Source organism: Condylura cristata, unplaced genomic scaffold (genome assembly GCF_000260355.1).
Source record: "Condylura cristata isolate star-nosed mole 26May11 unplaced genomic scaffold, ConCri1.0 scaffold00024, whole genome shotgun sequence".
Classification (NCBI taxonomy): domain Eukaryota; kingdom Metazoa; phylum Chordata; class Mammalia; order Eulipotyphla; family Talpidae; genus Condylura; species Condylura cristata.
In genome coordinates, this window is record NW_004567125.1 from 7878184 (window position 1) to 7901555 (window position 23372).

At 52.5% G+C, this 23372-nt stretch overlaps 1 protein-coding gene across 3 annotated transcripts in view; it reads right to left on the bottom strand.

Moving 5' to 3' along the window:
• Positions 1-23372, bottom strand: part of MAD1L1 (MAD1 mitotic arrest deficient-like 1 (yeast)) — a 321869-nt gene that overhangs the window by 47740 nt on the left and 250757 nt on the right. For all 3 annotated transcript variants that reach the window (XM_012729276.1, XM_004688054.2, XM_012729277.1), the window contains one exon: positions 6718-6908. In XM_012729276.1, coding sequence (XP_012584730.1) covers positions 6718-6908 — 191 coding nt within the window. The remainder of the gene's footprint in view (positions 1-6717; positions 6909-23372) is intronic.

Consider the following 23372-nt stretch of genomic DNA (forward strand, 5'->3'; position numbering starts at 1 on the left):
AGTGAGGGATCACCAGCTGCCCTGTCTGCCTGGGGAAGCAACAGCTGGCATCAATATGACTAGGTTATGTACTTCCTCCAAAGGAGCCTGTATGCTGATGCCTGGAGATAGGTGCTGAGGGGCAGAGGGGAATAGCTGTCCCCAGAAGCCTGGGAACTAGCTCAGCAGCTCCTTGGCTGGCACCCTGGGGGCCAACCCTCTTCTAAGCTATCAAAGCTCTCTGGGTGAAGTCTCTTCTGGGTTGGGCAAGAAAGGGTGTGACAAGTTAGACCACAGCCAGGTCTCATTTATAGACAGGTGGAGGCCAGGCTTATGCAGAGAAGACTGAGGGTCCCTCAGGTCAGTATTTCTTCTGCTTTAAAAACAATAGAAAATGAAGTCAAATCCCTTCTATGACTCAGACAGCTTGATAACAGACATTCCAACTTGGGTTATAGGAACTGACTCAAATGCCTAGGCCCCCCTACATGAACTGATTAACAGTTACTGTCCCTCCTGGTCCATAAACTAAGCTGTGAGCTCAGATAAAATCTCAGTGCCCTGGGGCCTTGATTATTCTGTGAAAATTGAGAGAGAACCACAGTGTGCAGGGGAGGGTAAAAGGCCCGTGGCCTGCACAGACTTCTAGGTCCTGACATGCTTGGGGTTTGGGCTGGGAGGCCTGCTGCTTACTTGGCTGGCAAGATGGCACACACTGGAGCAGCCAAAAAGCCAGCCACTGGGTGCCTGTCTGGTGTCTGTATTGTTGTGGAACAGCCAATATAAACCTATATCCTCGCAACTGCCCAGTGGAGTAAGAGGTTCACCTGAGGGTCCTTGGTTAACAAGAGATGAACCAGGGTTAGTTTAAACTGATCTCGGTCAGACCTTGTGATCCAGGTCCACTGGGGATTGAGCCAGGGGACAACTGGACTTCCTCTGCCACCTGTAAGACAACTTTGGTGCTGGGAGGAGGCTCATGGTCTGAGCGGGGGCAGCCTCTTTACAGGAGTGGTCCCAGGCTGCTTCTCAATCTGCCTGGTCCCTAGTAGGGTAAGTTCTGAGGAGCCACCTGCCAGACATCAGTGCCATATCTCCCTCTCCTACCCCAAACACCTTAGAGGTGCAGGGTGGCTTATAAGGTATGGACCCTGTTAGCTCCATGGCCCTGGTGGGGACTGGTAAGTCACCTAGTTGGGTGTTCTCAGGGCCACACTTGCATTTCCTATGTAATTCTTAGTGTAATCACACAGGGACTTTAATTCCAAAACATCATCAGATCTATAAACACAGCAGAACAGCTGGCACAGCAATGGCACAGGGAGTGTCTCAATGAGGGGTGGGTAGAGAGGAAAGGTCACGAGTCTGGCACAGAACTGACTCGGGCACTGGAATGGCAGCGGCCCTGCATGAACAGGACCTTGGGGGCTCCATGGCTGGTTCTCCCACCTTCTCTGTGAGCCCACCCCTCACTTAACCCCTCCCTAACCTGGCTCATCTCAGTATTAGGATCAGAAGTCACCACAAATGGAGACAACAAAGTAGAAAACTACCCAGATAGTCACACATCCATGGCAAACCCCATCACACCCAACATGAGGGTCTTGGAACAGGTGATGGAGTGGGGACTCCCTTCCCGCTGCTCAGCCAGGGTGGAGCACCTACCATGGGGCTCCAGATTGCGGCTAAAGTTCTGCTGAGGAACTGAGAAGCAGCCTGGGACCACTCCTGTAAAGAGGCTGCCCCCGCTCAGACCATGAGCCATGCTCCTTAGCCACGTGGCAGTCACCGGCCATACTTTAAAATTCCTCCCTGGTGCTCCTCTGCTCCAACTCTGCCATGGAGAAAGAGAAAGGGCTTAATGAGGCCTGAAGTTGAGGTCATGGCAGAGTGCCAGGTGAAGGAGACCGTGTGTCTGGGGACCCATGGGATGGGACCTCATAGGGCGGGTTTCAGATCATCTGTCCCAGGGAGGTAACTCATGCTTCTGGAATTTGTGGGTTGGAGCTGGGGTTTCAAGATGCCATGAGGGGTTGAGGGGTTCCTGCACAGGGCAGGGCTAGGTCTTCCAGGTCCCTAATCCCTTCCTCCTCTAGCTAAGACAGTTGCCATGGTAACCCGTGCTGTTCAGGCTTAGCTGCTCAGCTCTAGTCCAGTGTGCGCCGGGGATGCTGGGGCTGCAGCTCAAGTGTCTCTTCTCTCAACCTGTCCAAGTCCTTCCCCTAGGGGACTCTTCACCAGGTATTCTGTCCAGCAGAGGGGAAGAAGAAGGAAAGAGTGTGGGGTAGCTGAGGACTCCCGGGAGCCCCCTGCCTCTGTTGCCCATGGTGGGCTGCTGCCTCGCCTCCTGCCCCGTTCGGGGTGCTGCAAGGGTCTGTGGCCTGGCCGTCCATCAGACCACCAGTACCGAGGCAGTTTATCCCAGGCACTGTGCTGGGGCAGTGAGGGAGGGAGGGGAGGAGTCTGCTCTGAGCACGATGAGCACCTGAGGGTGGTGGGTAAACCTGCTTGTTTACATCCTGCGTTAAAAGGTTAATTGTGGGAAGTCCTTGGGGACTATAACCGAGATGAAAAGATGTACAAAATGAAGAATGATGTAAAAAAAAATGTAAAATTAAAAAAAAAAAAGTAAAGAACAGGCAGCTTGAAGGCCATACCACACCCACAGGGAGCCAATGGAAAGCTTCTTTGGAAAGCAATACAGCCTGCATAGATGGCCGCCTGTATCAACATGCGCCAGTTGGACATCAGGCTTCTGGTTCACGAGTCTATGGTCCCTTCGTTGGAGTCATACTATGTTAGGGGACGGGGCTCCGAGGGATAGTGGAAAGGTCCTGTCACAAACTGACAGACGAGCCTGTCTGGAAAGCTTTCCAGGTAAGGAGGCCACTGGCAAGCCCGGTGTACCTGGCAGGCCTTGGCCTGGGGCTCCGTCCCCCTGAATACCAAACAACCTTGGGTTGGATCCTGTTCTGCTTGTCCCCAGGGCCCAACAGCCAGGGGTCAGTTGGAAGAGGCAATGAAGGGGCCGGTAGTTGGTCAAAGCACCCTGAGGAAAGCCAGGGCAGGGAGGGAAGGGGCATTTACCAAGCTGTAGCTGGGCCCCAGGCACCTCAAGTCAGCGGTTTATCTCCTGCGTGGCCCTGACCTTGCCGTGGCCCTGACCTTGCGTTCAACTGCACACTCATATCGTCAGGTCTGTTCCTCTTGTCACAGGGAACTTTCTGCCCTGGGGAACTTAAGAAAGGAGGAGCACCCTTGTGGACCAGAGACAGAGAAGGGCTTGGAGGAGAGACAGAGCCGTGAACACGCTCCTGCCCACACAGAGCTTCAAACTCCACCCCACTCCGCAGCTCTGCAGGTTCCCTCACCATAGAGCAGGGATGGGTAGACCCTTTCCAGACACTCTGGGGGCTGTGGGGCGCATTTCTTGCCTGGGGAGGGTGGGAAGGCGGTAAGCCCTGCTGAGAGCTCCCGCTTCTCCTGAGCAGGCTGGGCAGGCAGCGCTCCACCCCCACAGCCAGGCCGCCCGTCTCCTCTCCAGCGGAGCTGTGTGGGGCAGTGCAAAACCCTCAATTATCCCCACGCACATCTGCAGCACCTACCCGACTGGAAGAGCACTCAGCTATTTCTAACTGCCTTCAGCCCCTTCTGCTTGAAAATCTTCTGGGGGAAACTAAAGTGGCCAGGAGATTGTCATTTCATGCGATCCTCCCCAGCTTGATTCAGCCATCCTCTGCTTAGGCACAGCCACCCCTGGGGAGTGGCTGGGTGGGCTTGGCAGGTCATTCAGCCCTGCACCCCTTAGGCTGGTCTCTGCACTGGCAGAATCTCCTGAGGGCCACAGGGCCTTCTTAGAGGCATATGCCATCAAGAGCCTTCATTGTGGTCCTAGTGAAAACTGTGCTGGCTGGGAAGCTGCTGTGAACCCAGAGGGCCCGGGTAAAAGGATCCAGAGCTTCTGGATCAAGCTACAGGTGGGGAAAGTGAGCCCCACAAGAATGCAGTGACCAGCCAAGGCACTCACTTGGGGCCAAGAAATGCAGGACAAGAAGTATGCTTAATGGATGGGCAGACTGGGTCCACGGGAACTCGGCCCTGCTGTCTCATAAGGAGTTGTGCTGCCTGGGAATGCTCCTCACTGCCAGGGAGCCTGCTCCAGGGCCTGGAGAGAAGATGAACACTAACTCCCTACTGGGGATTGTACAGGAGGGGTGCCAGGCAGGGGCCTAAGCACACATATGTGCATATGTACATATACACACATGTACACATGGACTCCAGGCTCCTTCAGTTAAGAAGAAAGCAAAAGGCCCACTCAATCTGCTCCCTTGATTGCTTCTTAGGCCCTAAGGGTCGAGTCAGGCTCCCTCTCTTCACCCTCTCTCCCATGGACACACTGGAGGTTGGTATGACATCCGATTCACTGAAGCCTTGGAGAATTGAATTTGCTGAAGACTGGAAACCATGACTTTTGCTTTGCCTAGCAGCAGTGCCAGCTTTGGCCAAAGCAGATCCCCTGCCATGTGCCAGGACACTGGGGAGGGGAGAAGTTCCTAGGGAGTGTACCCCAGGCTGGAGGACATTGACTGCCTCTGCACCCCTACCTCCTGCTCTTCAGCTGTGCCTAAAGACCCTCTTTGGAGGCTGGTGAGGCCTAATGACAGAGAACTTCTCTTCTAGGCCTTTTCCTCACTGCCCTGGTTGTTCCAGGGGAAAAGAAGATAGGTCTAAAGACCCTAAGGACAATGGGAGAGGATAGGATTGGGTTGACTTGCCTAAGATTGCCCCCTCCCCCACCCCCCGGTTCTCCCCAGGTCTTTGTACTGTCCCCTCAGAGGCTCTATCTAGGCATTTGGTAGGGGGGCAGGCTCTGGCTGAGGACAGGGGGCCTTGAGGTCTGGCCAGCTTCTCATTTGAGGGAATGGGGTTCCTGCTCCCTTGTTCACATCCATACAGGCACTGGAGGTCTCCCTCAGGCAAAGCTGGGTCTGCTGAGGGCCCACAGACACAGTGTGGCTCTTACCCTCACAGCATGCCAAAACTAGAGTGTGGGGCTAGGAGCACGCTTTGCATCTCCTACTGCCATGCTTGTGAGCCACTTCTCTGAGTGGGGTCACCACTGCCCCTTCGCTCCCCATCCCGGGGACCCTGTTCTCTTTTTGGAGGCAGGGGTGGGAGGGCTCAAAGGTGAGCAGGTATTCCTGCCCAGCTTGGGTCACATTGTGCTTAGAGCCAGAGGCTCAGGTGTCAGACGCAGCAGCACCGAGGTCCCTGAATGGGCAAAGGACTGAGTCCAGCTGATCTGAGACTTGTAGGCAGAAAAGGACATAGGTGAGCCCCAGCCTTCTGTCTCCACACACCTGGATGGACAGAGTGCATTATGGGTAGATGGGGAACAACAAGCTCCCTGCAGACATGATTTTAAAAAGACATGAACGTACCCCAAACCATGCCAACACGAGTGAGACACCGGTGGGCAATTCATCACCGAGCGGCAGTGGTAGTCTCTTGAAGGTGGAACTGTAAGCAAGTTGTGTTCTACTTTTGGACATTCTCTATTTTCAACAATCTATAAACATTAAATACTCTGGAGTTTTACCCTTTTAATAAGATTAATCACTTCAGTAAGAATCCAGAAACTTGCCTCCTAACTTAAAAGTTGGATATGATGAGTGACATGTTCAACAGTGACCATTCATAAAATCTGTATGTTTTGCTTATTTCTGAAATCTTGGAGAGAAGAAAACAAGACAAGACATGGGATTTCTGCAATGTGTTAAATTAGCACCTGAATTATTCAAGATGATCCAGAATTATATAGAGAAGAAGTGTATTTCTGGCAGTTTATTTATTTTAGAGCCTTTGAATGTATGAACATCTTACTCATTTGGAAGTTTAAGAGTTTATAAAGTATAAGAATGGATGCACATGACCTAAGAAGACCAAGTAATCAAAAAGAAATGCTGTGTACCAGTTCCCGAGCTGATGCAGCTCTGACTGCGAGAGAGAGACATGGCTGGAGAAGGGAGGCTGACACCTGGCCAGAGGGCGCTGGAGCCATGTGAGTGCCCTCTGACTCTTCACCACCCTGAAGCAGCTGCCCCATGCAAGAGCCAGGTGTCTCTGCACCCTAATCTCAGGTGATGTCCATTGAGATAGTTTCCCCCGGCCCCCTGCTCTGGAAGTGTGGAAGCCACCCTAAGTCTTATTTAATGCGCAGTTCCACCAGGTCAAGCTGCTTCTGACTAAGAGGGTTCTGCTTGGGGAGCCCACCTCACCCTGCAGGAGTCACACCTTCCTGTCTGTCTGTGGTTCAGCCTGGGCTTTCCTGCAAACTTGAAGGGCAATGCACGCCATGGCCACTGGTGTGTTGCCAGCTTTTCTCAGCCTGCTGCCCTGTGTCACACTGGCCATCCCTCCAGCTGTGGTCTAACTGCACACCTTGGCAGCACTGATGCAGCTCCCTGGCCTAACACTGATTTTCACCCAATGACTTCATCCCGCTTGGGGTGGGACGTTAGACACCTCCTCACTGCCTCCACCCATTCCAGGGATGTTGACACTAGGGAAGTAAGTCAAGACAGGAAGAGGCGCGGGCCCAATGTCCTGCAGGAGGCCCTGGCTACAGCGAGAAGCTGGGGGTAGCTGTGGGTCAGCAGGTGACGCTTGAAATGTGTGCCTTCATCGGGAGGGCAGCGTTTGACCTCCCCAGCTGGAGGGAGGGCAGGATCCTACCTTGAAGATGAGGCAGTCGTTCTTGTGCTCGGCATACATGGACGTGAGCCGGTACTGGCTCTCTGTGGTGATGTCGATCTGGTAGCCTGTGAGTGTGTAGCAGACCTTGCGGAACTCCTGGATCTTGGTCTGGAAGACCTCCTTAAGTCGCTGGTTTTTCAGCTCAGCGCTTTCCACTTGCTTCTTCAGCTCTGAGGGAGGAGGAAGGACAGGAGGTGAGTTTGTCAGCCTGGCCAGCAGTGAAGGGGCAGCTCTGGGGCCAGAAACCTAGAGAAGTGGCAAGCACCCAGAGCAGCAGGGTGGTAGGGGTGGCGGCAAGGCCCTGAGGTGACAGCTGGGAAGGCTGCACCACACCAAATGGGTTGTGTGCCCTGTTCCCAAATGAAAAGAACAAGCCGAAAGCAGCCTAACCTTTGAGTGGTGCTAACGGTGACGTTATTCCATTAAGAGTAGGAGTGCCACCGAAAAATGACTCGAGGAAGATACTGGACCAACATCCTCATCTCTGAGCTCTGAACTTTACAGCTCACAGGTGGGCTCTTGAGGCAGAAGAATGCCAGGCAACAGTGAAGACTGCCCTGAGTTGAAAGGGTGGGCAGGTGACGGCGGGCGTTTATTCACTGTCTTGCTCATCAGCAGCTTTCAGGCAAGAATGTGCTGGGGGCGAGGCACTGACTCATCTCATATTTATCTTATCATATATCATATCATATCATATCATATCATATCATATCATATCATATCATATCATATCATATCACAATGCCCTAGGGGTTCCCCTGCTGGCCCTGTGGAGACATAGCACTCTTAGTTTACAAAGCACCAGGAAAAACAAGCTGTGTGAGGCTGTCAGGAGGAAATAGCAATTACCATGACTCCTTCATCCAAGGTGCCTTCCAAGTAATTAAGCCTCGATTACCCCCCACTAATCAGCAAGCCTGGCTCCACTGAAGGTGCATGGGGTTGTCTCCCAGGCCAGATGCTGCCTGGCAGGCCTGTCTGAAGCAGACCACGGGACACCCTCTAGGGTCTGAGGCTGTCCTGGGTGGGACAGGAGTCCAGCTCAATGAGGAGGATGGTGGAAAAGACCTAGGCCTCAGGACCGGTCAGCTGGGGTCTGAACCCTGCTCTAACTATGATAGGGAGCCCTAACTATGACAGGGACAACAGTCCCAGCTCCTCAGGTCATACACAAGGACTACGGCAAGGCCGACCTGAATTAAGAGACTAGTCTGAAAACCACAGGGTCACACCCAATAGGCACCCATAGGTGCCCCCAGGAGAGGAATGTGGGGAAAAAAAGCTTTCAGGCCAAGTGCCTGTGGGCAGAGAGACAGGTCAGAGGGCCTCCTTGGTCAGTGCGAAAATATGCACTGCAGGGACCAGCTGAAAGTGAGTGGTGCAAGTCAGGGTCACTTCTGGGGGAGGTGGGAGTCAGGACACATGGGAGCCAGTATTTCTGGGGGAGAAGGCCGGGGAGACCAGAGGCCCCAAGAGGAAACCGTTTGGTAAGTACCCGGGTAGGACTGTCCAGTGCAAGGAGCAAACTTTCAACAGCATCTGCCTCACATACTCTGGGACATGCCAGGGTCTGCACTTGCATCCTCCGTCTATTCCACGCCACCTGCAGCTCTGCAGACAGCTTGATGGGGCTACGTCCTGGTGCTGAATAAAGGTCCTAATCTAGGGCTCGGCTCCTCCAGGCTTTCCACTGTCCATGCACTTGGCAAACGTCTTGCCCTCGCCTGCCCCTCATTTATCACCAGCTTTAAGGCCCTGGAGGACATTGTTATTCTGGAGCTGAGAGTCTCTCCATCAGGACACAGGCTCGGAGGCCTTGATTAATCGAGTAATCAGACTATGAAATCAAAAGGGTAGTCGGCAGCTCTGACCCCAAAGCTCCTCCGTGTCTCTCAACCATGCCACCTAAGATGGCTCTGCCAGCAGGAGGAAAACCTGCTCTAAAGAGAAAGCCTCTGACCATGCCACCCGTGTGACATTTTACCATCACACACTGAACTGCCTTAGTGGATCTCTGATGTCCACTGGGGAATATTAATTTTGGTAATAAATGCAGTTTGACCTTGGAGAAGACACAGGAATGCCACTTATCATGCAGTTCAGATTCCCGTAAGCAGAGAGCTCAGCTGATGAGGCCAGACCTGAGCTGGTCAGTGTGAGGATATCAGGCAAGCGAGGCAGTGAGCAAGGGGAACAGTGAGTGTTCTGGCTGCTAGAGCTCACCTGCCACCTCACTTATTTCCCAGGAGTGTGTTCTGGGCACCTGCTATGAGCCTGGACCCCAGGGGAGGCACTTCCCACACTGTGCCTGGCACAGGAGGGTCTTCTCTTGTCTGCGACGGGCAGAACATGAAACATGGGGCTGGTAAGGAGCATCGTTTCCTCAGGCTCTCACGAGCTCTCAGAGGTGGATGGCTCTGACCCAGCCTCCTGGCCCAGGAGCGACACATACCTGAATACCTGCACGTAGGAACTGGGGCGGGGACTGAACTCTCGCTTTGATTTGGGACACAGAGAAGTCAATGTGTTGGCCCTCCCCATTATTCTTGTAGTTCAACTACTTACATAAATGTGAATGAATTATTCACATGATGGTTAGATTAAATAAATAAAAGATGGGCCTTCTACCTTAGAAAATCACTCTAGTACAGACTCTTCCCATAAAGAGCACAGGTTTCCTGGGGGCGTGGGGAGACAGGTAGGTAAGTAAGTGGTGTTTGGGAGTTGTGTCTCTGGGACTGAGAAGTCAGACCCCTGTGGACCTGGCCGGCACCCACTCGCAGGCCCAAGGTGGCAGCTGCCCTATCAAAGCCCAGCAGCCACTGTCAGGCCTGACCCACTGGCAATGACCACAGTGGCCAGAGCTGGTAGAGTGGAAAGGCCCTGTTAGGCTGGCTGGGAGCTCCAGAGCCTCTCTGGCTGGGGTGAACGCTAGGTCTCAAACACTGTGCCACACATGCTGTACCTCACTCTCAACACCTCTCAGCCCTTCGTAGAGCTGTCACAAAGGCCTGGCAGAGGGTGCTCTGGCCTCAGTGAGGCCTGAGGGAATGAAATGGGAGGCTGGTGGACAAATGGTGTCTAAGGGGAGAAGACACCCCTCTGGGAGAGGATACCCCTTTGACACCCAGGCAAGGTGGTGGGCAGAGACTGCGGGATGGCTACTGAGGTGAAGGGCAGCTGAGCCCAGTCTCTGAGCAATGCCATCTGCTCTCAGACCTGTGGGGTGGGGTAGGCCTCGGCTTACTGACTGCCATCAGCCATGTCCACAGTACACGCTACGTCCACATAGCCACGTAACCTCCACTCCCCCTCCACCATCTCAGTCAACACCTGACCCCAACAGGAATCATGAAGGCAGCTGTGAAAGTTTTGTGGGAAGGATACAGAATAAAAATAAATTGTACAAATCACACGCTATTATGTAAGGGCTGGCAGGAGAGTGGTTTTGCCCCAGAGAGTGCAGATGTCAGGATAAAGGAGCATTTGTAGGCACACGTCCCTGGAGAGCTGGTTCACAGTCTGAAGTGTGGAGAACAGTTTTCTCCTGGAGGTGGGCAGAGCAGGTGAGAAGCAGGCAGAGACTGGCTGGGTCTCTGCAGGACATCCAGCCAAGGGATGGGGTCCAGCAGAGCCCAGCTGTGCCTTTAGTCCATCGAAAGCACAAGTAGGGCAATTCCAGTCCCTTCGCTGCACTTTGTGAGTGAAAGGGAGCTGGGTAGCGGCAGTGGCAAGGGTCCATCCTGCCCAGTTGCTCTCACAGCGGCTCCACTAGCTCCAGATCAGACTCGAACTGCTGCCCCAGGCTCAGGGCAAGCCTTTTGGAGGAACAAAGGGAGCCCCCAACACCCGCCACTCTACCTTTGGCTCCCTGGAGCACTGAGGCACAGGGAGACAGCAGATGGTAGAAATGCTTTTAAGCCTGCAAATTGCTCTTAGGAGGGCAGCCTTCGGGCCTGCTTGTTTACTTCCCTCTTTTCCTGTGGGCCTACTGGGCTGTGGCCAGTTGGACTCTGGGCTAAGGGGCCTGCCCCCTGAGGGAGCTGCAGGCCCTGTGCTGGTGACTGCATCTTAAAGGATAGCGAGCACTAGCAGACCCATCTGAGCTTGTTTCCTGCCTCCATCCTGGGCCCTCTCAAGGCTCAGATCCACTCAGTGGGCTGGCCACGCCCACCTCCAGGTCCAGAATGATTCTAACTGGAAACCTCACTGCTATCTGCAGCATGGTTGGCTCAGCTAGTGTGGGGGAAGTTAGCCCCTTGATGCAGAGGCAGCTAGAGTGGGAGAGCACAAGTCCACACTAGAGCTGGGGCTGGAAACCAAGAGTCTTCTGAAGTCCTCGCTGTGCAGCCTTCTACTTAGTCACAGAGTTCTGAGCAGCTACTGCGCGGGCCAGCTTTGGCCATCAGGGTAAGTCCTCTGTACTCTGGGCTCACATTCTTCTCTTCTGCGTATCCAGACTCACCTGTCCACCAGGGATCGTTTGGACAGTTTTCTACGAGAAAATGTGTAGATACTAGCTTTCGCAGAGGAAGCTGGCTGGCCACTTCCCAGTTTCATCTGTACTGGCTTTATTTCATGTCCCATAGGCGCTGCTCTCCTTCCTACCTCAGGACCTTTGCACATGCCTGGAGCAGCCACTCCCACCTCATAGTGCATCCTTGAACATTCCAGCTTTAAAGCTACTTTGTCTTGCTCTTTGTTCTCAGGGCGCATTGCTTTTTCCTGCAAAGTGTTTATTAGCACATGGAGCACAGGCTTCATGCTCGTTTCCTGCTTTAGATTAGGGGCTCAGCAGAGGTGAGACCCAGGTCTTTTGCCTTTTCTGTGTCCCCAGTGCATTTCAAGGAGCCTGCAGTTTGGAAAGTGCTACTGCCATTTCTCCTTAAGCTCTAAATTACAAGCCTGGAAAAGCTTTACAGTAGGTGTAAATGAAAGTAAACACCTTTGCACAAGGAACATACCCTTGAATGTCTGTCTACTCTCCTCCCAACAAGAAGTGAGAGGGGATGCAATACAACAGCGGAAAAGAGGGGTGGGTGACATTTTGGGAAATGAAAAGCAGATGGATGAGAGGAAACTGACTTCGAAGACAGGTGTAGGGATTGGGGAGCAGGACTTCATGGTCCCTGGGTGGTGGGGAGACCAGTGGGAACACAACTGTGACTGTGGCCGAGGACCTGGAGATACCGGTTCAGAGTTGTGTAAGATGGCTCACCGTCCTCTTGTGCCCCCAGGCGACAGCACAGCCCTTTCCTAAGAGGAGACTTGAGTTCCCACTGCAGGGACACTGAAGTCACACAATAGGACATAAGCTGAGTTGCAGGAAAGAGCAAGGGGGAAATACAGCTGAGCGCCCCCACCACAAGAGAGGCTCTGGGGCTCTTGGGGGCTGAGGCACCGGCTAGAGCAGTTGCCCCATTCAGCAGCCTGCTCGAGGCCAACCTGCAAGCTGGATCGACAGCTCTTCTGAAGGGAAGGGGGCAGCACTGGGGTCTCTGCAGGAAGAAGTCAAACTGCGCCTCCAGCCCAGTTGACCCAGTGGGGCGGCCCTGCATGGGCAGCACCTTCTGTTCCATCACTGACAGGACTGCCCTGGAGGGGATGATGTTGTGGGCAGCTCTGCACTCTGGCAGGTCCTAGGGGGCTGGCAGCTGAGCTCCTGCTGACCAGCTCTGAGGCTGAACAGCAGTTATTCCTGGAAGGGGACGTGGGAGCTCTGTGTATAACAGAGCAGCCTGAGAGGTGAGACCCTCAGAAACAGCGTCCAGGAATTCTGGGGGAACAGCCCACTGGCCGACCACCACTACCCAGAGAAAGGCCAAGCAGAGGCTAGGGCTGGCCCTAGAAAGAAACAAACTCAAGGGGCCACCCGATCCTGGAAGAAGTTTCTAATATAAACACAGGAACAGTGAAGAGGGAGAAAGAGCCACTAAGGAAAAGAAATGCAACAACAGTAACAACTTCGAAGCATGTTGGAAGGACAGAACAAAGTCTGTCCAACTGGAAAACGACACTGGAGACTGAAAATGTTATCACAGCCAAACATTCAGTGGAAGGGTTAAAAGATAAAAGCAGAAGAAATCATCCAGAAATTGCCCTATTCAAAAAAAAAAAAAATCAGAGATGGAGAATAGCAAAGAAAAGATAAATGGAGAGATTCTGGGAGCCCCTATGTCCAACTAATAGGAATCTTACATAAAGAGCTTATAGAAAGCGGGAAGAGAAATCACCACAGAAATCACACAAGAAGGCCCAGTGGTCAGGGAGGCGGATTCCAGGTGGGACAGTTCCCAAGTGCCCAGCATGAGGATGTGGAGCCGGGACACAGAGCACGCCGTGGTACCAACACTGCACAGAGAAACCCGGAACCACCAGAGGAAGCCCACGGGATCCTAAACAATGGGGAAGCCAAATGGGTGCACGCGCAGGAAGCAGGTCTCTAAGTGGTGGGTGCCTACAGAACCAGAGGAACCCCAAGGCTGACCTTCAGCGAGAGTAGATGGCCTAACTGCAGCCCCTGGTGGTCATGCATCCTCCCAAACAAAGGCATAGCAGGGAAAGAGAAGGAACTCAGGAAGGGGAACCTGGGAGGCAAAAAAGGGTGGTGGGGGAGGGGTGTGGGGTAACGCTGGGCAGGCTGTGGTGGGGGCAGTGTGTATGGCCAGGGCTAATGTTTAGCTTGGAGGGTCTCAAAGGGTCGGCGAGAGCGTGTGGCTCTGCTGAGGACTCACAGGGATCACAGAGGCGTGAAAGGAGAAGGGCAGGCGTGTATGTGTCTAGGTATATCACAGCCCTGCTGACAGGAACTGTAGCTGTGTACCCACAGGACACCACGGTTCCAGATCTCAAACACACGTACCCAGAATACTGATTTAGCCAAAGATGTGATGGCACGCAGGGAGCTGGGGCAGGAAGACGTGCAGGCGTAAGCATGCACGTTGCTGTCTTCACACACTCACGAGCTCCTCTCACACAGCCATGACCTCTGTCACAGACACCCATGACCCCCAGGCCCCACATCTCAGGAGAAGCTTCCCTGTGAGCAGGAGGGCCGTCAGCTTCAAGCAAGATAGGAGGCTGCCCTCGTCTGTGTGTGTGTGGCCACGTGGCTGCATCTCGGCCCCCACCCCTCAGATGGTGGGGAAGTGGCCACAGTAGTCTAGAGGTCCCAGGGCAGGTAGCAGGAACTGTTACGAAGAGCAGCTGGTTGCTGACAGACCAGACCCCGCCGCTCTGGGGTGGGCAGGTTGCATGGTGGGGGCCACTAGGGAGAGGGGTGAAGGGACAGACCAGGTGGTGGGTATGAGAGGAGTCTGGAGTGGCAGGGGTAGAGCTCCTGAAGCCACTATCTGGGAACTAGAAACAGTTCTTGAAATTTTCCTTTGGGACAGAGTCATTTTTCTTCCTGAACAGTGAATAAAATACATTTAGCCAACACTGGGATTTTCTGGCTTGAAAGAAACAACAAAAAGAACTAATATTTCACCACCAGAAAGAACGGCCCTCTAAGCTCTGGTTGAGTCAGGCAGCTATTTCAAAGTGGCATTGCTGGGCTGCTCCAAGGACACTCATGAGCCAGGCCAGCAGGGAGCTTCAGGACGGGTCCCGGGTGCCAGGGTGGCTGGCGCACTTCTCACTCTCTGAAGAGCACAGGGAGCTGGTGCCCAGCTCTGTGCTGGACCAGGAAAGCAGGTTGTTGCACATTGTGCTGCAACCTCTGCCACATTGAAGGTAACACTGGCTCCTGTGCTCCCCCAGATACCACACCTACAGCCTAGAGGTCGCAGTGGTGGTGATGGCTCAAACCCAGCAGGTCCACACAAAGGGGTACCCAGAAGTGGGATGGCAACAACACTCATTCTATGTGGGTTGTTTTCTCAGCATGTATGCAAGGAGGCTGGGCAGAGCCCTGTTCCAAGGTGGGCATATCAAGGCTGCAAGTGTTCAGACCATGGCTGGCCTGTCTGCCGGAGCTCAAGGGTCAAGGAAGATGGCATCCCCCTCCCACTCCCCAGGATATCAGTGCCCACAGCTCCAACAATGGCCTCTTGGTAGCAGGACTGAACTTTCTAGACCCAAGCCAGGTGGCTCTGTGCCACCCTGTGCCTGATGGTCTCATCTTCCCCAGGTCCTGGAGGGCAAAAGCAGAACCAGGGCTAAGACCTGGACACGGGGCTAAGTGCAAAGGCAAGGGTGGCTGTAGGCTGGGCACCTAAGGGACGTGCATTTTTCTGTCATGGAGAGGCCTGGGGCTGCACATGTAGGGATCAAGGTCCTGAGTTGGGTTCTTGCTCCTTGGTTGGGCTTGAGGTGCCTGTGACAGGCCAACTGAAGTGCCTGCTTGGGTGTTCAGGAGTCCTGAGGAAGGACACTCAATATGGAGGTGATGGGTCTGGACAAGATTGGGCGGGGAACACACACACACAGTGCTTGCCCAGATGTGAAGGGCAGTGGGGACTGAGAGCAGATGTGTTCTGAGTTGGTTCCTGCAGCTGAACAAAGACCAGGGAGATGTGGCTCTGCAAGGGGCGTATCCCCAGGGCGGCTGTGATGCAGGGTGATGCAGAGGCCCGGCGTCGGATGGAAGAGGGCCAGGAAGCCCAGGCACCAGGCCACGCTGGTGCTGCAGGCGCCGTGGCCCCTCCTCCACAGGAGTCCAGGCCAGGCAGCTGCGGGCCTGGCGGGTGCATGTGTCCCCGTGGGAAGTGCTCCAGCACCCCCGGCAGGTGATGGGGAGTGGCAGCTTTGCTCAGGTCCAAAGCTGGGCTCTACTTCTAGGATGCATTATTCATGTCTAGTAACTTCTAAACTATTTCAGTTTTACATTTTTAAATATTTAATAATTAGGTATAAAATATTTATGCAATTTTATTAGCAACTGTGGGAGCAGCACTGCAGGATTGTGGCTGTGGCCTGCATCCTGGTCCTGGCTGCCATTTAGAGGTAGGAGGAGATGAGCTGTGGCTGGACTGAAGCCCCGGGCAGTCTCCTGTGAGCGCCAAACCTCTGGGACATCACGCACAGCAGAGCGGAGCCACCCAGAGGCCGCCTTCCTGTCCCGAATCCAAATTCCGAGAGAGGAACCTGGGTGGCTGACAGGTTCTGAGGGGGATGTGGCTAGTCCACCAAGAGCCACGTGTGCCCGTGCCAGTCAGTGACTTCACGGTCCCATAGCTCTCCGCTCAGCACTCATGCAAGGGGGGTCCTTCAAAGGAGGGGAGCATCAGGGTGCCATGGTACCCACTGGCAGCTCCACCACTGTCCACTAGCCAGACTACTGTAGCCCCTATGGGGATGGCTTCACTCGAACTGCTTGAAGTCAGAGGGCCCTGGGGACACAGTCTCCATTAAGAGCCTATGTTCCCCTGCTGGGCCGGAAATTGCACGTTTTACACAAGAGAGAAGACACTCGCCCTGGAATTATATGTAGATGAGCAGCGCATGTGCCCACCGCCAGGCTGCCTGGCAGACACCCGCCTTGGTAAGCGCAATGCGGGTTTTCAAACAGGGGCATCTCTGTGTGATTAACGGCTCACTCTGGCAAGCAGCTTGTCACCTTGCACAAAAATGATCTGAAAAGACACCAGCAATTACAGCCCACCAGATTATGGGGTGGGAGAGTCCCAGGGTGACAGGCGGGCACTGACATGGTATCATATTCTCAAGAAGACTCCCTCCCCTACTGAGAACGGAGCAGAAGATGGCCCATTCCCCAGCCTAACTGGGCACCAGGGGCTGGTGAGCCTTTGGGAGCCAAGGACCAGCTGAACCTTGGTAGAAGGCCCCAGTCTGCCCCTCACTGTTTGCCATCCAACAGATGTCATAGGTGCCCAGAGAAGGTCAACACCTATTTGACGTCACTCAGCCAGGGAGCAGAGGCCTTCAGGGTAGGACAGTTCACCCAAAGGCTACCTGGGCAGCTCCAGCACTGCTGGAGGACCTGCAGTCACCATATTCAGGCACCCAGGCCTCCGCAGAGCTGGTGTCCAACTTGGTGGGAAAGTCTCCTCAGCAGGCCATGTCTGAACACCCACCAAAAGGTGGAGGAAGACCTGTATTTGGTACCTTCACAGAGTCACTGCTCAGACTTCATTTTACTTCTTTATCTATTTGCTGGCTTACTACTCATTTCTTCCAACTAAAACCAACCCCCAAACTGGGCAGGGGCCTGGGCTCACTGCTTAAGGCTCATCTGAGTGTTGGTTCCAGAGAGTGCTCATCTTCAGGGGTGCAATCACCATGAGTATCACACATTCATTTCCTTATCACTGATGGAGGAAATGCGGAATAGTCAAGCAAACTGCCTGAGGCACGCTCACACACGCATACAGAAATGTACGCTCAAATGCCCTTACATATACACGCGCACACACACATGCACTCTTATGCACTCAGGCACACACACATGTGCACACATGTCACCACACACACACATGCACACAGTGCATTCATGCTTTCGGACATGAACACACAATGTTCTCAAACACATGCACACACACTGACATGCAATTATACACAGAGAAGGCACTCATACATTCACATGCATGTGTGTTTCCATGTACACATGGTCTCCCATACAAGTATTCATGCATGCACACTCTCATATATATGCTTGGTCTCACAATGCATTCATACATGCATTGTGCTTTTATGTGCATATTCATACACTCTCCAGCTTACATATTCACACATGCTGTGCTACATATACCTTCTCGAGTCAGAAACTGTCTAGGAGAGAAACACGCAATAGCCTCATCTCCTCAAAAACCCCTAAGATGTAAAGCAGAAAACACCACTGCTTAACCAAGTTTCCAGCTGCTTCTCCTCTGCACGCTCCTGCAGAGGGTTTGTCCAGCTGGCTGGGTGGAGGAGGAGGTCCTGGCCACTGAGCAGGACAGAGGCTTCTGGTGGAAGAATCACGTGGGGGCCCTGGCTTGGGGACAGGAGGACCACTAGGTGATGGTGACGGAGTGATATAGCCAGGTCACAGCTACTCTGAGGAGTGTCTAAGGCAGGCTGTGGCATTCTTGGTCCCTCCTGTGTCTGTGTATTAATTTCTGATCGTGCCTTACAGAAACCCAATTCCCTAGAAGGTGAACTCCCTTTCAGAAGAGGGAAGCCTTTTCAAAGCTCATCTTTTATTGACTGAGTCATTTTCAAGTCAATCTGTCTGCTTTTGGCAAGACAAGAGTTTTAAATCTTTTTGCCTCCTTTTGAGATGTGGCAGTCTATTAAAGTCTGCTAAAGTATGTAGCAAGGTCTCGTGTTTGAAATGTAATGACTTCTTCAGATAGCAGTAGATTAAGCAAGAGGACTACAGAATTGGTTCAGCAGCTGGAACAGTCCACAGAGAGAAGGCTCTGGAAGGCCAAGGAATGGCAGAGGTGGGTGTGTGGCAAGTTAGCGCTCTTGGGGACAAAGAAGACAGCCTGAGAGATCCAGAGCTTCCCAGGCAGAGGGAAGAGGGCTCTAAGTTGAGGGAGGAATAAGTGAAAAGCAGTCTGGCTTGTAAGCAGGATTGTGCCAAATGCACAGACACACAGCCTGGAGAGCTGTGGAAGGAGTGTGTGGCGGCTTTACCTTCATGGACAAACAGCAGAGTCATCCTCTGGCTGGGAAGCCTCAGTGTTTCAAAGGCTAGCATCTTGGGGCTGCTGATCAGAGTACCAGCAGGGCCATTTCTAACTCTCAACTGCCCAGCGTGACAGGCAAAGCAGGCTCTGTGAGAGCCTCTGGTAAGAGGATGCAGTTGGGGTTCAGAGGGGTATCTGAGGACACACAGTGGGTGGCAGGACAAGCAACGTCTAGAATACAGATCCCATGAATTCTACTTATGAAGTAGGGAGTAGGGCTCCCTGACAACCAATGATGTGCACAGTGTGTGGCGCCCAGCATCAGGCTTCGGAAGGAAGTGGTACTGGTGCGGCTGGGTGCACTCCATCTCAGGTGTGGCCACAGGAACTCCCTGCTCCGTCCACCCTTCTGCTCACACTCATGCTCCAACCACAGCATGCGCCACCACCCTGCAAATGTGGTGGCACGTCAAAAGAGGAGGAGAAAATGGCTTCTAATGTGCCTCCCCACCTGGTGCCATGCCAGCAGGCATGCTGATCCACCAGAGCTCTCCATGCCACTGCTGCCCACCACCTGTCTAGGGTTGGGCTTTTCCCCAGACTTGGGTGACATGGGCATTGCCTGACTCTTCCAAGGACAGCTGCTGCTTCCCCTTCCCCAAGTGCTAAGAACCTTGTGTAAACAGAGGAGATTACTAGACTAAGACACAGACCAGGGAGTGGTGTCCACTCCTGATGGCCAGAACCTTGGATGCCTTCCTCACACCAAAAGGACTTTGTGGATGCAGAATGAAGGAGTCTGAGATGATCCAAGTGAGGTGAGCGCCTGCTATGAGTAGCCCGAGGCCTGGGGACTTTAGAAACACTGGTCCGACATTTATTCACCAGACAAATGTGTGTTGACAGCGTCCGGTGTGCCAGCAATGTTCCTGAGTTTGGAGGACCCAGTGCAGACAAGCAAAACTCCAGGCCCAACAGAAACATTACCCAACTAGGGATACTGACAAATGAAATGGTAAGTTCATGGGCAAGAAAGCAGGGGAAGGGTGAGTAGTGAGGGTAGGGCAAGGAGAAGCCCTAAAAATATGGAGAGGTCTTGCTAAGGAGAAGCCTCAGCAGACCCCGAGGGGGAATGAGCAAATTCTAGGGAAAAGCACACTGCAAGCAGGAAACAATGAGCGCACAGGTCTGAGGGTTGGAACGTGCTCGGGCTGCTCAAGAAAGCCGAAGGAAGAGACTGGCAAGGCAATTCGGCAGCACATAAGGAAATGCAATCTCTAGAACAAAAGGGTAGAGGACGCAAGTCGTCAAGACAGTAGGATGCAGACCCAGGAAAGCAGATCAATGATCAGAGAATTTAGACCAGAACCCATACCAGCAATGGATTTTCAAAAAGCCAGTGAAAGCAATTCAACGAGGGAAAATCTTTTCAGCAAACGCTACTGAACAACTGGCTATCCAAGTAGCAACAAATGAATCTGGATTCCTTTATACCACACATAAAAACGCGTTTGATGTGGATCATATGATAGGTCAACATGTACATGCTTCTAGAAGAAACAGAAGATTGCAATGTTGGGACAAGTAAAGAATTCTGAGGATAAAGCACTAAACACAGAAGAAAAAATAGACTAGACGTCATCAAAAAGAAAAACTTTAACTTATTGAAAGACACCATTAAGAAAATGACTAGAGAAAAAACAATCCAATTTAAAAATGTAAAAGATTTGTGTCGATGTTTCACCAAGAAGACGCATGAATGGCAAATAATCACATGAAAATGTGCTCAGCATCATTAGTCACTACAGAAACGCAGCCACAGTGAGATGTCACTTCACACCCACCAGTGTGGCTCTCATCAGAGAGCCTGAGAATAACAGTGCCGGGAAGGACATGCCGCCGCCGCAGCCAGCCTCACGTGGGGGATGTCAACTGACACAGCCACTCTGGAAGACGACTTGGCAGTTTCTTTAAGAAATTAAACATAAATTTACCATCCAACCCAGCGAATGTGAACCGACGTCCACATAGACTTTCATTCAAACGTTCAGCATTCCCAGCAGCCCAAAGTGGAAACAACTCAACTGTCCGTCAGCCGAGGGAGGGACAGACAACATGTGGTCCACCCACACAAGGGGATGTTATTCAGTCATACAGAGAACTGAAGTTCTGACACAGCCACAACACAGACAGACTAATGAACACATACAGTAAGCGGAAGTTAGTCACACTGGCCCACGTGGCCTGTGATCCCATTTATGTGTAATGTCCAAAAAAGACGAGCCAACAGAATGCAGATGAGTGGTCAGTGTGAGTGGGGAAGGACACGGCCTGCAGAAGGACAGACAGGATTTGCTTGGGATGAGGGAGATGTTCTAAAATCAGATTGTAGTGATGGCTGTAGAACATGGCATAGAAAAAATCACTGTACATCCAAGATGATGGAGAGCTGTTTTTTTTTTAACTATTCGAACAGTTTTACCTCACAACAGAATGGAGCTGAAGGAACAGAGGACTTCCATAAACCCCCTGCCCCAACACAGGCATTGTCTTCTCTGCGGTCAGCATACACTGCCAGAGAAGGACATTTGTTCCACAGATGAACCCACATTGGCAACTCATCACTACCCAGAGCCCCCAGGTCACGCCTGGTGTTGTACAAGCTACAGGCGTGGACAAATGTGTGACATGCATACATTTGTAGCATCATGTTGAGTAATTTCACTGCCCTGGAAATTGTCTGAGCTCTGTTTACTCCCTCACCCCTAACCCCCACCACATGATCCTTTGTCCTCCCAATTTTACTTTTTCTAGAACATCATATAGTTGGAATCCTTTTCAGATTGGCATTTTTCACTTAGTAAAATGAATTTAAGGTTTCTTCATGTCTTTTTATGACCTAAAGGCTCATCTATTTATAGCACTGAATAATATTCCATTGTCTGGATGGATTAGTTTATCCATTCATCTGCTTAAGGGCATCCTGGTAGCTTCCAAGTTCTAGCAATTAGAGTCAAGCTGCCATAAACATCTGTGTGCAGGTTTCTGAGTAGACATACATTTTTAGTTCCTTTGGGTTGCTGGATCCTAGGGGTTTGAGTTCAATCACACCTGATAGCTGCCTGGTGCCAGGCAGGTCAGGTCAGTATCTACATGTCCATTTTCCCATCACTTTTTGTCAGCTGGTTTCCAAATATGTGTTAGAGACCAGTTCTGGAATCTTCTCTTTGAGAAGTACTCCTCCATAAGTATTTTTCAATAATCTACAAAAATCACACCCCACAGCAGATGGTAACTTGGGGTCTGTCTCCCCATGGGCCTGAGAGTTCTAGGGCAGGGATTTGACTAAATTCCAGGCCCAGGCCTCAGTGTTGCAGGGCATGAGGCCAGTCAGGGCCACCTGAAAAAGGTATGTACATGGAGCAGGCCTAGCAGAGCCAGGACTCTGGAAGTTGGGAGGCTGAGGGGGAGGCAACCCCTTCCTCTGCCTCATCTGTCTGCAAACCCTGTGATTAAATTACATGACTTCTTTACAACTCCAATTAAACACCTAATTGATGGTATTGCCCTTTATTACCTGACACTAAGAATAAACAAACAGTGTTGAGAGAGAACAGCCTGGGACACACAGTAATTAAAGTGCCAAGCAGTTTCCAACAAAGGCGTCTGTCTGAAGCAGCGGGTAGTAGGCCTGGGATTCTCCTCACCTGGATGGCACCTGGACCTGGCCTTCAAGACCTGTCAGGGCAGGCATGAGCTGGAGAACCAGCCTCTTCCCCCATACTGTTCCTCCCCATGTGCTTCAGGAACACAGTGGGCTCAGGGGTGGCCTCAAGGACAGAGCAGGCTGACAACACAGGCACAGATGCCCCTGACCTGGACATTCCAGACTCTGCAGAAGGCGCAGCTGACAAGGGCATGCCCTCACCCGGAATCTCCTTCCCACTAACTGCCCATCACCCCCTCTCCTTCCACCCTCTGACGCTCACTGGGCCCTTACCACTACCTGAGTGTCTGGGCGACCATCTCTATTCATAGTTGAATAGCAATGGGTCATAGAACCAGGCTACCAGCTGGTAGGGGGCAAATACAAGTCCAGTACTTGGGTCACCTTGTGATTTCCACCAGAGCCCCTGCCTGCTGCCCCAAGTGAACCCAGCCTCAGGTTTTCTGTGCGTCTTCACTCTTTGTAGGGCAGGTGACCTCCAAAGATGGCTGTCTTAACCCAAGTCTGCAGCCTTCTGGAACTGAGTTGGAGGTGGAGGGAAGAGGTGTCAGGCAGTGATACAGGAAGCTGTTTGTTTCTTTACTTAAAGAGGTTCTTCCAGAACAGACAGGTCCTGGAGGACCTAGGTTAATGGGCTGTTGACAGTAGCAACCATTACTATCACTGAACCTCCTTCTCTCTCCAGTACAGAAACCTTCCCCCTAAGGGTGGGGCCCCCACTGTCCCCTAGGAGCTTGTGACTTAGTGTAACCACCAGAAGCATAGGACCCTGTCCAGGAGTGTGATACTGTGTACCCCCAGGAACACAGGACCACCCACCTTGGTGTGCTAGGCTCTCTTGCTATCAAGGAGTGGTTGACCCTCACCATGGGGGAAGCTGGGTGATGTCTATCTGGCAGCTGGAAAGAAGGATGGGCAGACCATCCTTGCGGAGAAGAAGTGGGGGAGACCCAGCGCTCTCTCTACAGGAGGGCCCTAGGCTCCACAATAGCAAAGCTAATAGCGGAACATCTAACAGTTTCTTAAAAGCAAACTAACCAGGACTCCAGTTTGGACAGAAGGTCTAGATGCTTCCCTCCCAAATACAACTCTACACCCTGGAAGTAATACCAGAGCAGTCACTGGAAGTTCTGAGATGTGGGAAGAAGTGGAGGCTTGGCACTGGGCACTGGTGTGCAGCACTGCAGCAGGGTAGCTCTGACCTCACCAACAGGGCAAGGTGATGAGCTGTTCCTGGCCTACCCCAGGAACAACAAACAGCTCCCTGTACACCTGACAACTCTTCTCTCCACCCCCAACTCAGCTCCAGAAGGATGGCTGCAGGCTTGGGT